Source organism: Anopheles coluzzii, chromosome 2 (assembly GCF_943734685.1).
Source record: "Anopheles coluzzii chromosome 2, AcolN3, whole genome shotgun sequence".
NCBI lineage: Eukaryota > Metazoa > Arthropoda > Insecta > Diptera > Culicidae > Anopheles > Anopheles coluzzii.
Genome location: NC_064670.1, coordinates 23,686,527 through 23,704,840, shown reverse-complemented (window position 1 = coordinate 23,704,840; position 18,314 = coordinate 23,686,527). Strand labels below are relative to the sequence as shown.

At 50.4% G+C, this 18,314-nt stretch overlaps 1 protein-coding gene across 2 annotated transcripts in view; it reads right to left on the bottom strand.

Annotated features, from left to right (window-relative positions):
* Nucleotides 1-17,667, bottom strand: part of LOC120949429 (B-cell lymphoma/leukemia 11B) — a 66,814-nt gene extending 49,147 nt beyond the window's left edge. For both annotated transcript variants that reach the window (XM_040366730.2, XM_040366731.2), the window contains exon 1: nt 14,987-17,667. In XM_040366730.2, the coding sequence (XP_040222664.2) occupies nt 14,987-15,023 (37 nt within the window). In that variant the 5' untranslated portion in view covers nt 15,024-17,667. The remainder of the gene's footprint in view (nt 1-14,986) is intronic.
* Between the last annotated feature and the right edge of the window lie 647 nt (nt 17,668-18,314).

The window sequence follows — 18,314 nt, the reverse complement described above, 5'->3', positions numbered from 1 at the left end:
TAACGGTGCACACACACCTAACGGAAGCGAAAGCATGGTCTGCATGGTCGATGTCTTGTGAACCTAGGTCGGTAGGATCGGGGGGGCGGTTCGCGCAGAGATGCGTGAGATGGAATTCGTTTATTTCCCACATGTGTGCAGCGAGCGACAAGCGACGCTTGCTGGGGATGATGGCATGAGAGTGTCTCTCTCTCTCTCTCTCCCTCTCATTCTCTCTTCCTAAAGACACACACACCTACGAGCGCACCTGTGCAACAGAAAGCATTCCCCCCTGGTTCGTTGCTCCAGTTTCCTTTTCTCTTTCGAGCCCAAATCGGGAATTGATGAAGTGCACTTTTAATAATTATCTTAATCTCTTTCGGTTTCGGTCGCACTTTGCGTTGGTCGCAGCGCTGGGCAGCAGGCTGTGCGAGCGGAAGCGCCATGCTCGGCGTTCAGAAGCTGCACGCTCTGGCGTAGGGTGATAGGAATCGCTGCGCTCGTGAGCAATGTGCCAGCGTTTGCAAAATGCAGTAGAGCAGACGGGAGACGGGCTTGAAAGTTGTGATGAATCTGTTGCAAGTGGGTTCGATTGTGAGGTTGCTCAAACCGAATGGTTGTGCTCGCACGTTCGTGTGCACGCAGTGTGTGTGTGTTGTGGGAAAACAGGGAGGAGGGCTTAGAGGGCTTTGGATTATGAATCGTGGCATGGGTGCCACATTTTTTTTTGTAATGGAAATTTTGACAGTTATGCTCACGCGAAGGTAAGCGAACTCAAGCTGACAAGTGATAGTGCACAGCTTTCTTCCAGTGGGACGCTACTTATATGCCTGTTTGGTTCAAACCGCTCTTTGCGAGCCACCATTTTTTTGTTGTGGCTTTTCCTGTCCAATAGATTTTCCACCACCCTAAACACCGCTATTACACCGCTTTGGGAAGCATCTAAGCGCTTACTTTTAATTAAAAATCCCTTTTTCAAGTGCATGCACGATGCACTCACGTTGAAAACGTCCCTTTTTTTTGGGGTGTTCAGCGGTTAGACACGGATGCAATTTTGGATGGCAGCAAAGTTCCAAGAGGGTGCCTTCAGGTCAAAAAGCAACGGTAAAGGCCCTTGCATGCATCGTTTTCGGTTGTGGTAACCGCACACACACACACACACAAAAACCCCATCACATTGACCGGTCAAGTGACAAAGGATTGATCAGATCACACTTTCTCAATTGGCACACACGAAAAAAACCCTCTCGAGTGGCTTCCGCAACCCTTCTGGGGCGGCAAGGTTGTTGAGATGATTATCCGCAGTGATGGGCAGATCGTTGCGTTTTGCACGGTTCACTGAGAGTTGACGAGTGACGACTCATACCACCCGCTGCATCAACCCGCTGGTCAGATGTGATGGTCTATTTGTGTGTGAACAACAACGAAAACCCACCGTACGGAACACGCGAATCCCGCTCGACCTCAAACTTGTCGTTCAATCATGAGTTTTTTGTGTTAGTCACACACACACACACACACGCAAAAAAAGCAGTCCACGCCAAATGCGACAAAACCGACCGCGGTGTCCTTCCGTGGAAACGTGTTCCGTGTGCAGGACGAGAGTTTTCATTAAGGGCAGTTTTTTGTGTGTGCTGTTGCTGCTTCCATTGACCTACCCTTGCTGGATGGGCTCGTTTGGACACACACACACACACACACACACCGTTGGTTGACAAGCGTTCCGCACCGATTCGCGCTGAAGCGCTGCTCTATTTTTGTCAATTTTCATACAACCGCAAAACCAATGTGACAGAGACCGCACGGCAGGGAGCGCACGGAAAGCCCGTGGAAAATAGTCACCAGTTCACCAGTGTCGCGCTAGGACAATTGGAAAGCGGGCGAGCTGCTTTTCGGCGCTGGTACACATCGGTTGGTTAACATTTTTGGCGTTTCGCATTGGAAGGACACTCCGAGCAGCTTATCAATCGGCATCATCATTCCGAACATCCGCTTGCCCTCGCTGCCTCGCTCCGCGGTAGCCATGGTAGCAGCTGCATTGTGTTTGTCGCGAATTTTCGGTTCACTCTGCGGAGATAATGGGATAATGTTGGTTTGGCGTACTCCGGTTCGGTTCGAAAGGGGATTGTTGGGGAAGAGGGAAGTCGCAGAGGGCTAGCAAATGTGCATAGGCGCGCATCGACGGGTTTATTTTGTTTGTTTGTTGTTGTTGGATTGCCAATAAGTTTTAACTCGGCAGTACGTCGCGCAAATGAGCATCAGTGCCGCAATGGGACGAAAGAAAAAAACGCACCGATATGCTCACTGATTTCATGGGCAGACACGAATGCGAATGTTGGTAGAGTTTTAACGATGACAGCATGTGTTTGATTCGTGAGCCTGAATGATGAATTGAGTGGTATGATTTTCACAAACTTTTTTTTTCCTTTAATTAAGCTAACATTTTACACTGACTTACAAAGACCGTTCCGTTGTTACAGCATTGATTGGCAGTTAGAGGCTTACCTGTGAGGAAAGAAAACGGAAAAGCATTTTAGAAATATTACAAATTTAAAAAATTCAAATGTTTCAACAAGCAAATGCTACCGCATAAGCGTCTTTTTGCAATGTAACGCAACTCAACCCGCCGAGTTGGCCAATTGCGGTGTAATTGATCGGAGTTTCGATGCAAAAAAAAACCGGCTACTACGATCTGCCCCTTAGCAACATTACGCAATCTGGTGCCCGTGCGGTGGTGGTTTGTTTTTGCGCCTCTCCGTCCCGGCCAGCGTCAACAGGGTCACCAAGGCGGACTCTGCTGCGGTTTTGCGCACACAGAGCCGGGCCACCGGGTCTAAGATGCGCTACTCCAATTTCCACGGACATGGAGGCTTTTGCGTAACCTTCTCGAAAGTGGCACGCGCACATGGATAGTCCCCGCAAGTGCCCCCGGCAGGTGCCATATCGATTACTACTGGTCGTCGGGAGTCCTTGCGTCGATCATTACGCGGTGGATTCTGGTCAACACCAGGCAAAACCTGCTTTCGCATGTAGCGCGGCCCAAACTTGGTGCCGCGCGAATAATCAAATAGTAAGCGCCTTCCCCATAAGAAACGTTAGATATTCGTATTGGGCTAGCTGTGCGGGGACGCAGAGGTTTGGCTGCCCGAATCGAGCGGCCCAAGCCATCAATCACTGTGTAGAGAGCGGCCCCCGGACCCAATCGCGACCGGTACACCATTTCTTTACGCAGCGAGCCAATCAAAAGCTTGCGCTCGTTTTACTCGCACACACACACACACAAACACGTACACATGCAGTCGGCCCCGACCGAACTAGCTCGCGGGGTGGTGTTGCGCGCGTTTGTTTCTTTCGCTTTTTTTTTCGGCCACCCGTGGAACATCGACGCAGTGGCGCAAAGCCTTGCGCGACACATTGCGCGTACCTACACGCATTTACGGTGTGCAAAGAAGAGAGAGAGAGAGAGAGAACAAAAAAGAGAGAGAGACAGCCACCATCAGCAGCACCAAGCGAGACCTAAGATCCAGGCGTTGGTTTCCTTCTGCTTCGCGGGCAGTCGTGGCCACCAAACACCACAACCCACCAAATCATAAAGCGAGTATTCAAATTAGTCAGCGAACTGCGCGCTTCGTCGTCAACTCGCCGACTTCCCAGACGCCCATTGTTAACGCCCGGTGTCCGGTGGCATGTGTGTGTGTGTGTGTGAAGAACCGAGCAAAAACCCGCACTGAAGGACCTCGAAGTCCAACGACGGGCACACGGGCACAAAATTAGAAGGGGTGAACACAGTTTAATTCGCGCCTTTGAAAATGTGTGTGCCTGTGTGTGTGCTCGTGCAATTTTATGTAAATACATGACTCCAGTCGAACGCTAACAAGGCGTCAAACAATAAACAGCTCCGGCGAGACGTTGGACGCAGCGAACCACGGGCAAAAACGGTCCCGCATGTCGCAACGGTTTTGAAGGTGTGACCCGGAGGAATTAATTGGGCTGCCCTCTTTTGATCGGACATTTTGTACGCGCGTTACAATGCGGTGCGACATTACACACATGAGTCCATTACATCCAATCAGAGGCAAGGTGTCCAATATCACCGTCCGTCCGTGGGACTTATCAGCGACTGCACCGTAAAGGGGACAAAAGCCATATAGAGACGGTAAGATGATAAGAACTGTACCGGAGGCGAGAGCTGTTCGGTCGATTAAAAGTCCAATATTAGATATCCTCCTGCTCGAAAGGGTTGTTCTCGTTTTATTGAAATATTTTGCTACCAAAATTACGCCCTGTTATACTCCTTCACCCCGCAGCAAAGGACTCATAAAAGCCAGAAGAACGTACGCGTACACGTCCGAGGTTAGAAAATCTTTAGCAACCGATCGGGCAATTATTAGTTCCGGGCGCTTACCCGCCAGCAGCGGAGAAAAGGACATGATGCCGTCAAATTCGCGACCACACCACGGGATATTGTGCAGCAAACATCAAAAAGACAACCGGGACAGTTTCGGGAAAATTTGCCGTCGCATCTTCCTCTTCCGCGAAAACTTGAAAGGATTTGACGTCCACCAAACTCACTCGAAGGTAACTGGAGTAGAGCGCAATTTCCCAGCTCTCTCCCCATAGGTTTATGATTATAGGTTAGCGATGCTCCTTCCACGCATCCACGCCGGCTTGCCTTCTTTCAATGTGTTCCAATTTCTCATAACTGCAGCGGGGATGAACTCCGGTAACCTTCCCTTTTGGAGGGGTTCGAGAACAACGCGTTGGCCTGCAGCCGCTTGGCGACCGAGAAATGACCGAGAGCGCTGTGTACGGCCGCTGTTCACGGATTCAACTAATAACTTGCGACGGTGCATCGGAAGCCCCGCAAAAATGCGCACAACGAAAGACTGCGTCGTGGTGATGCCCGTTTGAGCATTAGAGATGCTTCGACGGTGACCGAGAGAAGCTGAGCAGAATTTACATAAAATTAAACCCATTTCCACGCGTCGCAATTGCGTGCCGGCGGAAGCGCGTCTTCATCTTTCCAGTTGTCTGTGGTCGGGAGAGTTGGGCTGCGTTCCTCCAGAACGGTGCAACGCGCTGGCAAACTGTGATGCGTTGTATCGTGTGACGAGCGATTGAAGTTCACGTCCGGGTGAACCGAAGGGGCGAAGTGATATCGAATCGGTGTGTTCTTATAATTGCTAGATTTGATTAAAATGCTGGAGCGAACACAAGCTCCAGAAGCAGAGTATTGGAATATTAATCTACTAAAATATTGCCTGTTTTCTCAACTCAACTCGGTAGCACTAACGTTGGCACAACTTCCATGCTTCATGCTTGTATTGTGTCTACCTCTAGACCTCGGTGGTGTTCGCCTCAAACTTCCCTTGGAAACTGGCAGCACAGCGAATCGAAACCTTTCCGGAGGTCAGTACACCAGTACATCACACACACACACACAACGGCAACGGACGATATTCCTAATGAAGCGGAAAATATTCACAGTTATTATGGGACGCGAGCGTAGGTCGCACCTGGCCACCGCCGCCGCCGAAGTGCCGTTTCTCCGGCTGCGGTTTGCGCCTGTGAGTGCGGGCCCGCCTGCACCGTCCGGAAGTAGCCGAAGCGTGAACAGCGTCGCGCACCATGCCAACGGGACAACGGGGCGGCCACGGCGACGCTGTAAATCGAACGTTCCGGCCACGGTCACGTGAATAAAGCAGAGAAAAACAAACCATCGTTCCACAGTGCGGAAAAGAACGGGCAGGCAGGTGAAGGATACGAAACGGTCCGTAAGGGGGGGAAGTGGTGTGGGACAGCTGGCGGAGAGGTTGGCAAAGTAACCGGGTAGTGGACCCGAGGTCCGCTTGGTCGATATCGTTTTGGCCCCCCTTTTTTTTTTGGGACACCGCTTGGGCCTGTCAACCAAGACCTGATGCAGGTTTGGTTTCAAATGTGTTTTGGGAAGGCGATTGAGAGAGAAAGAGAGTGTATCTTTCAAAAATTTGTGATGAAAAGGTTGTATGCAAAATCGAACTTATTTAACTACTTTAAAATAATTCGGTCTTGAGTGCGTACTACCTTATGATCAATATTCGTATTGGAAAACAAAAACAGGGCAGTCCCTTCTTGGTTATAGTTTTTTGTTTAATTCCGCTCTTCACGCTTGATTTGACACTGGCCAAGCGAATGACCGGTAGAATAAATAGAGCACGTCAAAGAATGGAACGATTTGTACTTCAGCCGTGCGTTCCCCCTTTGGACCCCTTCGATTACTGCTTCTGCTGACACTTTCCGTCCCGCATCATTCCTTCAATTGTTTTGAGTGCAACTCCTCATTCAGTGCCACCAACACCGGGCGGAAGTATCGGGCATCGTCTTGCTAGTCAATCCCGCCGAAAGATGACGATCGCGCAGATTTGGAGCTTAAACCCACGCGCCCTTTACCCCGCTGGAGGTCCATCTGTGGCCCAGCTTTGTTTGTGAAAAATTTATGACCCATCCGAAGTCTCCCCTCGTCCCGTTTTACCCAAGGTGTGCAATTAGATTGCCCCACTCGTAGGTGATCGTTTGGAGTTGCGTCGTGTGGGCGCTGGATCGTTTCGCATCAAAACCCCAAACAATACCAATAATGATGATCCCTTCGAATGGCGTTTCAATCTTCCCTTTCTGGTCGACGACGAGACCACTCCTCGGGCCGGGGTGGTGCCGTACCGAAAAAGGAAAAATATAAAATGCTCAGCAAAAATGCTTGAAATTGAAGAATCGTTCCCCAACCGGAGAAAAAAAAAAAACAAAACAAAACGATAAACGGCCTGGCCGTGGCGAGGGAGAAATAATCATCGGGCCCCACTGTGTGTGTGTGCGTCGCGTTGCTGAAGAATGCCGCCCGTTGTATTGCGCGATTGCGCGCGAATGAAATTAAACAAACCGCGACAACTCGCGGACTAAGCGCGACAAGAGCCGCGTACGATAAAACAAAACACAAAATAAAAGCAACAAAGAATCGACCCCACCGGTTTGGCACACCGGGCTGGGCAGGGTTCAGAAAATGAGAACACACCGTGCACACCGGGCGGGTTCCGTTCCGGGGCAATATGGGAGCGCCAACAGTTTAGCGATAAGCGCAACGGCCTGAGGGACCGCGCATGAAGGAAAGGAGCATGAACAGAAGAAAAAAACAAGGCCGCCAAGACATCGAACACCGTTGGCAAGTGGTCATAAAGTGAGGCCGGAAGAGAGGAGAACCTCTTCCTTTCGTTGCACCCAACCATCCCTCGCACGACGGGGAACGAGGCCAATTCGTGCTTATTTTCTCCCTTGCTGTTGGTGGTGGTGGTGCGTTGGACCATTTTTCTTTTCGGTCGGTCGTTCGTTTTGGACAACACGCAACACACACAGGGCGTACCACGTCAACGCGTCGGCGTGTTTCGTTTGTTTTGTAATTAAACCAATATTTGCTCATTACCTGCGCCCCGGGCTTGGACCTGCGCGAGGCCCCCCAAAAAAAAGAACCTGACCCGCAACAAGAACGGGCGGCGTTGTCCGTCAACTTCGCTGCGCTTGTTCTAGCTCTTCCGAGTTCTCGATGTGAGCCTCTGCTGGTCCACGTGTTTTGACAGCTTGGCTAATGCGCGTGCACGATGGCGATGACGCAAGTGGCGTACACTCGGAGCGACACAAAGCAGTTGGTCAAATTATTACCGGACTTTATCGTAGCAACATTTGTAAGCACAACTTCAGCATCGAGCTAGTTTGTGGAGTAGTGTGCAGAAGGGTTCACCGAAAATGTTGTCCCGAAAAACGGTGACAAACTCCGGCACACCAAGAGGCACACTACGAGCCTGGAGGAAGGGGAACAAACGAGCACAACCAATTGCTGGCAACAACGAGGTCAGCCAGGTGACGGGTGAAGACGATTATGACAAAAGCACATTCACATTGCCCTGTACTCCAAAGCGCCGTGTACAGAGCACACAAACGGAAACACACACACACACACACATAGACGCCCGCACGCTCTTAAAGTACAAACTAAAGTAGGTCACAGGTTCTTGTTTTTTTGCCTAACGATTTTTGCACGACTGTTGATGGTGTTGCACAGTGCCGATAGATACCGGAGGACCTACCCAGAAGGGGTGAGCATTCAACAAACGCACACACAGATACTCATACACACTGGATTACGGTGACATCGGAACCAATCTCCCTGGGGCTGAGTCAGCGCGCCCAGCGCGATACTGACGAGGGCAAAGGGACTTTTGCTATCATCTAGCATATTGACTTCGATTTGCGCGATGTCAGCAACAAAACTAGAAACTGTGAGTCAATCACAACTGGTTAGAACGTCGCTTCTTGTCTGTACGTGTACGTACTCTGGAACGTAAAACAGTAACAAGTCGCACTGCAAAGGGAACCAGCTTCCAATCAAGCGCGCGATCGCGATTGTTTGCGACAAGTCATGAGTAACTCCGGCACTTAACTCTCAACCGTGTCTTCATCAATGAGTAATCATCGCCCTTCCCCTTGCTGGCGCTTGGACGTACACAAACCCCGTCATCACTGTCCCTGCCTGGCGGAGGAGATAATTTCGGTCCAAAATTGCACCCAGCGTAGGACAAAAGGATAGCATGCAGCGAGCCAGCGCGTCATACAGCTAGAACCCCTTGCAGAACGCTACCTTTTGCACCCTGACCCTGGGCCGACCGGGCTCGGGAAAGGGATTTACGCGTGGTATCCGCGGGCGCTCTGGGCCGACTTACTCCCGACTTCCCAGCCGGCCCGAAAGACCCCTTCTCCGCTTCCGTATGCTCGGCGACTTAATTATCGTTATTAGCCTTTGGCGGTGCTTACCCAACCCCGATCGGTGCGTTTAATTACTCTGAATGATTTCATCAATCAACCAGCGAATCAATCGATGAGTGCTGTTCATGCTGCCGTTGACGGTGTTTTCTGGTGCACCGGGTGCATGAGAATGTATCACTTGCATCGGTGCTGCAATTTGCATGCATGTGCGGCTTGCGGATGACGCATCTTTTCGGTCGGTGAAGGGCGACCGTACTTGCTGGAGCGCTATAGTTGGCAGCGTTTGAACGATGAGGGTTTGATCCTTCGCGAGCGTCCAGTACGGCTCATCATTATCCGCCCCAAAACGCCCAGAAACTACGAGGGTCGACAGTGCGGTCAAAAAGTCACCACCATCCCAGCAATACAAACATCCCGGGTCCAGGAACAAAAACCCGCGAAACAGCGATCTGGCGCGATCAAAACATCCGCGAACCCGCCGTTGTGCCGTTGGGACCGTTTCTGTCCATTGTCCGCGCGGTACGCAAACAGATTGAATTACACCGCGAATTATATCACGGCGCAGCAAAAGGGACCGCATTGGACCTGCGGACCGCGTCCAATGCAACGGGCGACGGGACGTGGAAAAATCGGGTATCAAAAGGGAATCGAAAAATCCACAAACGAAAAAAAAAAACCGGCACCGGCCCTTCCTTTTTCCTGAAGGGTCGCGCACTACAAGACGTTCATCGTCTTCACCGGCCGGGCCCGACGGGACATACACGCGGACAAGGGGACAAAGGGGGAAGAAGTCAATGTAAAGCAATGCGAACAACGAAAACACACGACACGGGCGAGGTAAATCTTGACCTCAAATTAAGCAAAGGTCGCCTTTCGGGCTGACAGAAATCACTTCATTCATATTCACATGCACTCTTCCGGTCGGGCTGGCCGGGCCGGGCCGGGCCCCCGGTTCAGGACCCGATTGTCTCGATCTTCGAAAGGGGCATGTGTATGTATAATTATTTCATCATCCCTCCTTTTTGGTTTGTTGCGCTGGTTCGCTTTCGTGCGCGGAACGGTTTGACGTGATTTTGGTCAGCTTGACTTGGTGTTTTATTGCCGTGCGTTCTGTGCTGTGCTTAATCGTTGCGCTTAACGTTGCTGCTGGCCCTCCGATCCATCCTTCGGGCCTTTGTGCTGCTGGGCCCGCTGCCTCGAAACGGAACGAAGGAACAATGATGAATGTACCGCGGCAGCGGGAGCTGTGCAGGAAGGATTAACGATCAAACTGGACCAACCCAAGGCACGGCACGGCCGATGATCGATGGCGATTAAAACTTTGCGCTTTGTATGAATGCCTCCCTGCGTATGAATTGTAGGACGATGATGAGGGAACAAAAAAACAACAAGCATCGAAGCATAATTTCCCCCATTTTAATAGCACAATTAGCGTGAGCCATTTCCACAATAATTGAGGCTCCCACGAACGATTGGCCGTTTGCGGATTTCCCCCCGTTCGTTCTAGGAAGAAAAGGACACGAATCGCCAAACAACAAAGGAAGTGTGTGGGTATGGGGCTTTTGTTTAGCGCTGCTGCCACACAATCAGAGCAGATGCAAGCGCAGCTCCTTGCCGATCCCGGGAGGAGGTTCGAGCAAAGAAGAGGAAGGACCACATCAAGTGGTCAATTTGGTTGGTTAAGCGCACGGTTGCAGGACGACCACTGCTGACCACCGGAACTCGAAGCACCGCCGCGGAGTGCGTGTCTCGAGCATGCTGCTTGTTTGCTGGAGTGTGATTTGAAGAAATTGATTGAATGAATGTGGGACTTCCGGTGCGGCGCGGAATGTGAGGAATGTGTGCGCACTCCGGCAGTGTTTGCCCTCAAAGCGTGGGAATCAAATTCCGAACACAACTCCACGGGCAGGCACGGAATCGGCACGGAATGTGATGAGATGTTATCAGTTAGTGTGCTAGAAGTACCCAGGCGCAAGAATCTTTGGTTGGGAATTTTCATTGGGATCATTGGGGGTTAGGGGAGGGTAAAAACAACCAACAAACTGTCCTCCTTCTTCAGGTTGCCAAGCCAAGCGGAAGGGAATAAACAATCGGCTAGGACCATTTTAGTGGACGACGACTACGACGACGACACGGAAGGACACGTCACTCGGCGACGCCCGCGATGGTTCGTTGGTTTGTTGATCGCTGCCTGCTTGGTTTGGGGCTTGGTTCGCATCCAGCTGGACCTGCTCCCTCGCATTTGCTTTCTTTCTATTTAATCGATACCAGCAACCAAACAAACAACACACAACACAGTTCTCCAACCCCCCAACAACCCGCAGGTTCCCGCCTCCGGCCAATCAAACCACATGAAGCACATCCAACAGGACAGCAGACAGGGGCTATGGGATGGTGGAGTGCGAGTGGGACAGCCAGTGAGACCGAAACCAACAAAAAAAAAGGGGAACGATGACCGGGTCTGCAGTAGACGAAGTCCTTCCATGTGCTCCCAACCCCTCCCCAATTTGTGTAGGGTTGTGGAGGTGCGCTCGAGTGGCCATCACCAGCAGGTCCGTGACAGAAGAGCGACACGGGACGGGACGCAAACAACTGCGCGCACTCGGACGACGCGCACACACTTCAATGGATGGCCACCGCCATGGACATGGAGCACCGGTAAAGGATCAGAAAAAAAAAACACCAACACTAACACGAACACACACACTTCTTCTTTTTCATCTTCATCTCAAGCCTTCTTTCTGTCTCTCCTGTTCGGCCATTTCAGCCAAAAGGTGAACGTATGTATGTGTGTGTATGTTGGGGGTAATCTTGGCAATCCAAAGTCCAATCAGGCCGTCCGTGTGGTGGTCGGAAAAGTTTTGCCCGATACATGTACATGTTGGCACAGTATATGCTCTCCTCCCGACCCCCCCCCCCCCCGCAGCCGATGTCCTCTGTGTGGTTTGGACTGTGGCGTGCCACCCCTTAGTTGTGCCAAAGTCCTTGATTGGACGGACACACAAATTGGCTCACACATTGGGGGACGTGGTGGTGTGGGGGGCGCTACTGCCATGGCGATGTCCACACGGGCAGCGGGTACGTGACCGTAACACACCGCTCGTCAGGAGACGAGCACCCCCTTCCCCAGTTGTGTCCTGAGCGGATAAATTGTATTACAAGAATCGATCAAACTTTGCCCCAGCGCAGAGGAGCTACAGCGTGGGGGAGTGGGAAACCGACTCGTTCTGACCAATTTGCTACCTGCACGCTGTCCAACTGCAAAAACCCGTACACGCCAGTGCGGTTGGCAGAGTTGTTTGGGTTGGGGAACGAAGCAAGAAAATAAAGAAGGACGCTTCGACCCGAAGATGGCGTGTGCCCCAAGCGATTGACCTGAGCACGGGTTTTGCACGTCGGGTCGGGTCACGAATCTTGGGAATCGATCGAAGCAAATAATAACAATAAAAAAAAACAGCCAACGACAACGACAGAAGCGACTCCTTTTCTGGCGGGGGCAGCAAACATTTTCCGCAGGCGCCAATGACGCTGCGGCGATCGTAAAACAACCGGGAAAACGGCTGTACTGCAGAAGCAAGAGCCTTTTTGGCGCGTCGAGTGCGGGAGAGAGTTCGGTGGAGTGGGTGGAGTATAGGGGTACAAAAAAATAGGAAACAGTTGTACGCAACGTACCACATACGCAAACCACGGTACACGTGCAACGGCGCACTTTGAAGCTTAAAGTGTATGTGTGTGTATGTGTAAAGACTGTGTTCTGAGTGAGCAAAAAGGATTCTCGGGACCACACAATGCGCCTTTTCTGAGCGCTAGAACCTGTTTTTGACTGGGTTCAAGCACCTTTTACGGGTGGTCCAACATCTTCCAGGACCTTCTTATCAGGAGTCAAGCAACCAACCACAGAAAGGTGAACGATCTGCAAGGATAGTTTTTACACCGTTTCCATTAACGTTTCACACCAACCTGGGTGGTCCCTCGGGGAAGCCTGCATCTCGCCTGCGTTACTATCAGCTTGCCGTGTAACAAAACGCGTTAGCAGAAGCTTCCGATTTGGAAGCTGTCCCAAAAACTGGAAACAAAAACCTTCAAACGGAAAGAATTGAATTGTTCATTTGTGTCAACAGCTCTATGCGGTGGCTGTGTGTCCAACACGCGCGCTCCAACAAAGCCCAAGATGCCCAATGTGTAACACCTTCAGGGTCGGTTACGGATCCGGACGGTGACGCACAGAAAACAAAGTCCGTACCCTGTTTGGACAGTCCAGTAGCAATTCCACGGTTATATTAAGAACGCGCAGTACGCAAATGATAGCGCAACTTGTGCAAACAACACACACACACACACACACACAGAAACTCGCGCGTGGAAAACTTTCAATCCGATGGGCACGAAAACTTGGACGCTGCTAGGGAACGGGGATCTCCATCGTCAAACAGCAACAGAAGAAGAAGAAAAAAAGAAGGAATAATCGAAGACACAAAACATCGAGATGATGCGTTATTTGTTTAGAAACGTGTTGCAGCAGGCTGTGGCTTCGGCAAGGCTCGTGTCGTCTCCTGCTTTGGGGCCTGAACAAACTGTGATTTACGTCAATTGGGAGCTGTTTGCCAACTACATGACGCCCAAACACAGTGGTCTTGTTGATACAGCATCAAGGATTCTAGACTCATATGTACGTGCGCACGTAATGGAGGGTTGGGGGGGGGGGGGGGTCGATAAAACTCCCGCTGCTGCTCCAACTGCAAAAACAACAACACATTAGGCAGATGCATCGAACTGACACTGTGGCTTCGTTTCGGTTCCAGAAACGTTGTGTTCGTTCCAGAACCATACCAGCCATACACGGTCCAAATTAAAGCCCTTTTTTAAGAATTTGTAAAGAACCTAAACAATACACTATTGCACAAGGCTATGCACAAGGGATTTAAATGCTGTGTGATGTGTTTATTATACAAAAGAAACGCCATCTCTTGACAGTGTGTTGACCACTGCGTATGAAGACATTTGCTTTGAATGGTCAAGATATCCCGTGAACCACAAAACCCGGTAACCATCTGGCCAAAAAGAACAAATCCCCTTTTCAAAGCGAAAGGGGTTATGGGTCATTGGACAGGACCTTTCATTGTGGTTACGCTTACAAAAGGGGTTTTGACTTTGTACAACCATTGCCCCAGTTGCCACTGCATGTCCGTCATAAACAAGGTGCGCCTATTCAAATTTTCATAAATTGCTCCTATCAAGGTGCAGCAGCGTAACGCCACAAACGGGAAGTGTCTTCAGAAGAGTGTGTCTTGAGCTGAGAACATTATGCACAAGCAGCTTACAACAGCATGGGTAGGGTTTCACCAGAATGGGGTGCCGACTGACCGACGGTCATTTCCGGTCGGATACCTTCGGATACTGGAAAGTATGCAAAAGGGCAGCAATGAAGAAGGCGACTTGAATGGGGTAAGAAAATGTACATAAACTCTTTATTCCGGGGTTTGATCCGGGCAGGTTTTTGTGTGTGTGTGTATGTGTGAGCACTCGCTCTGCTCGCGTGCCACGAATTAACGGATATTGTGGCTAGAAGTGGCCCCTTAGGGTTACGCATCATCGAGCCTGCACAAAGCTAATAATGGCTTTATTTGGTTGATTGAACCTGTGTTTTATTTCTTCTGCTCTGCGCAACAAAACAGAATTGGACGATGAAAGGGCTTCAACTTTTTTTTCCAATTTTCTTACAATATTATTTGATTTAAATAACATTTTATGTCTTCAAATGACATGTGCAAGAGAAAGCTTCTGAAAAATCCTACACATTACACTCACGCACATACATCACGCATTGACACATCTTCACAAAACTCATCTCACTCGACCCCATTCGAAGCGATATCTGCGAGAAACTTCTCCAAACCATCGTGTACCTTTCAACCTTCCCGAACCTTCTAACCACTTCCGTCCCAGGGCCATATTAATTACCCCAACACTCAAACTTCAGCACTATAATCCGGCTCGTGTAATCTCACACATGCCCAGCTAGTGCTGCCCAGGCAGCAGCAGCACCACCGAATATCCCCAGGCCTAGGCTTCGATACGTTCGTCCAGTCCCAAGGAACAGGGAACACACTGACGGTACGGTTAGTTGTTTAAAAATTCGTCGCCCACTCGTGTCCTGTCCCAAGCCCAACAATCCCTTTAACCGAGTGGAACTAAGCATGAGTGAACCATCGATAAATACCTTGTGCGATTCGAACTGCTGGCATTTTGATTCTCATTTTGGAGATCGTGATGTCGGGTGTTGGGCGGTCGATTCCAGCAAAGGCCGGCAGGCCCGTTTTGACGCACTGTTAATCGTGTTACACCAAACACTGATACACTTTCGAGATGCACTGCTGTTGTTTGTACGCTCAGTTTCTTCACCGTAAATCATGAACAAACTTTTCTTTAATATTATTACTATTTTGCACTCATCTAGCAGAGCTTTTTTGGAGGGAATTCAAAAATTGCCCTTTTTACTTTCATGTAGCTTTGCACTTTGCACACGTACACTCACTTGCACACATTCAGTACTGTTTTGTTTTTGCTTTTTTTCCACACGTTTCCTGTTGTTTTAAAACGTACACTCCAACAGCGAATGATTCCTTGTTGCACCTGTTTTTGTCTTTGACGAACGAACGAATTGGATTCTTCTCAGTTCGCACTCATTCATTAATTAGCATACTCCTTTTCCTTCGCAAACGAATTGCACGCAGGAAGACAAACAAAGTAATTCACCAATTTCTTTTTTTTTTTTTAGAAAACACCATCAAACACCGATCCTTCAACGGAGGAAAGGACAAGAAAGGGCGCGAGTTTGTTGTGGATCCTTTTTTTCTCCTCCTTTTTATCGTCGCCTTCCCTGTTGAACGGTGTCTGTCTCGCTGTCACTGGCGCAGCGGTTTGCGGCAGAAAGCACGGCGCGAGTGTAAAATACGCCTGAAAGTACAAAGCGCGCGTCCGCGAGAATAAACGAGGTGGCGCGTACCGGTGGCTGACGACTGGTCCATTCACCAAAACTGCTTCCTTGTTATCCTCGTTCTGTTTGGCCCGGTGCTTTCACCGGCTGATTCACAACATTATCATAATGTTTTCGCGGTCGTTTAAAGAAGCAGCACACCGACACTGCTGTTCTGCTGGTTTGTTTTGACTTCACTCACGGTCACACTTTTCAAACAGTTCAAGCGATTTGTACACAAAAAAAAAATATTTTAAATGAGACAATTTTTTCTTATCTTTTTCGACAGTCTATTAAACACTTGTACACTTTACGCACTTGATTTTTGTTGTTACGATGCACAACTTCTTACAAAATAAGATTCTAAATAATTTTGATTTAGTTGTTTATTGCAAACATTCCCGGGTGGTGTTTTGATTTGTTGTGTTTCACCGCTGCTATTCCGCTCTATTTATTCGTTCTTCCTTTGTCAGGTGTTTTCCTCTACTGTTTACTTGCTTCACTTGCACAATTATTGTTTACATGTTTTTTGTTTTGTAATTCTTGTTCCTCTTTTCTGCAACTTTCTTCTTTTTTTTTCTTGTGTTCACTGTTCAACAGTTTGCTTTGCCTTCTTGCAGCTTCTTCCTTTGCATCTTCACTTCACAAACACAGAGCGTATGTATCCTTTCGCGCTGCGCTGGACTCTTTGGTCAGGCAAGCTCATGCAACAACACCCGCGACCGTGCGCGCGTACACGTAGCGAACCGGCCCGCAGGAAACTGGCTGACAGACTGACTGCTCACTCCGGCCGGCCACTCTCTACGGCCCAGCCTACGACAAGGGCAGCGCGACGCGCGAGCTGTGCGTGTGTTGCGCTTCCCCCAAAACGGCGTGCGAAGAAGTAACATATACGCGCGCGCGCATACACACCACACACCACACCGCGACCGTAAAGCGACGAGAATTTATTGTGCCGTGCTGGTGTAGCTGCTAATGCTGCTAATGCTGCTGCTGCTGCTGCTGGTTGCGGTGCTGCTTAGACGCATCGACGACCGACGGTTGGACATCCTCACTTCGCGACAGTCCGTTTGCATCTAATGTCTGGCAGCGTACGGTCGTTATATCACCGCCCTTGCCTTTTAGTACAGACCGTCCGCCGCACCGACTCACTGCACTGCGACCGACCGACCAAGCCAGCCGACCAAGCCAACCCCTGCCCCGCCTGTGCGAGGGGGTTGTTGTTGCGAGCGCAGCAGCGGAAGAGGGCCGGCGACGCAAGGGTGACCGCGACAACGCTGAAGACGCCGAAGCTCATACACACACACACACACACACACACACACACACACACACACACACACACACACACACACACATACAGCCGAGGGTGGTGGGAGGGAAAAACAACGGCCGGCCACACTCAACCCCAGGCCTGTCCTGTTTTGCTCGCTGTGTTTGTATGTGTATGTGTCGAGTGTCTTTTTCTCTCGCGCGCGCGAGCACTGCTTGTGTTCCCGCTCGCGCCCATTGCGCAAAGGGCGCGAGGGTTGTCGCGGTGGACAAAGGAGACGCGGGTGGTGGCGATGTGTGTTTAGTGTGTGCGTCCGTTGTCTCTTTGCCCGTGTGGGCTTTCCAGCATCTCTGCTGGTTGTTTTTACTACAGTGCGGCGGCGAAGGAGAAACTCCGCCAGCCCGCGATGCAAATGAGAGTGAGTGCCCGCGACAGAGCGACAGAGCGAGAGAGAGAGAGAGAGAGAGAGAGAGAGAGAGAGAGAGAGAGAGAGAGAGAGAGAGAGAGAAAGAGCGAACGCGGGTGCGAGTTTGTATGTGTGTGGGACTCGAGTGCAGCATCCCGAGTTCGAATGTGTTGCGCTTGCTGTTGAAAAGTGAGTGGAAAACGGCGGGCCCGATTTTCCCTCCTTCCTTCTACTTGCGAAGGCTTTCCCGTTCACACACGCTTCACAGTGTTTTCTTTTTCCCCTTTTTTTCTACCATTTCGGAGGAGGAAATATGAGTGTGTACAGCACACATGCGTGTACGCTGCCGTACGCGAATGTCCAGCCGTTTTTCCGCTATCCTTTTCCTTCAAACACATTAACATCCAAATGCCAAAAAGGGACTCTAGAGTCGTACCGCGCTGTGGTGGACGTCAACCCCTCTATTTCAGCTTCCATACCACATCCATCCAGTGCCTACCATTAACCATTTTCGGCTTGTATTGTACCCCTTCATACAATCGAATGAAAATCCGTTTTGCTTATCCCTGTTTTTGTTTGATTTTCACCCTTCCGTTTCGCAGAAGGTCCCGTCCGCAACATAACAGAGCGCCACGCAACACAGCCGACGCGATGTTGCGCGCCCGCGGTAACTCAGCAAAGGGTTCCTCGGACCAGCCTTCGGTGGTGGTGGTCAGCATAAGGTAGGGGAGTTAGGGCTCTCTAGCTTCAACACCGCGCGAAAACCCCGCACCGGACCCGGAGAGTGGAGCCCACCGCGTACACCGGGGCAGTTTTGCTGTGTGGAGGGGATGAACTCACCCCTTTTCGAGGGTGCGCACATGCGCAGGCGGACCCACCGTACCCGGTGCGCT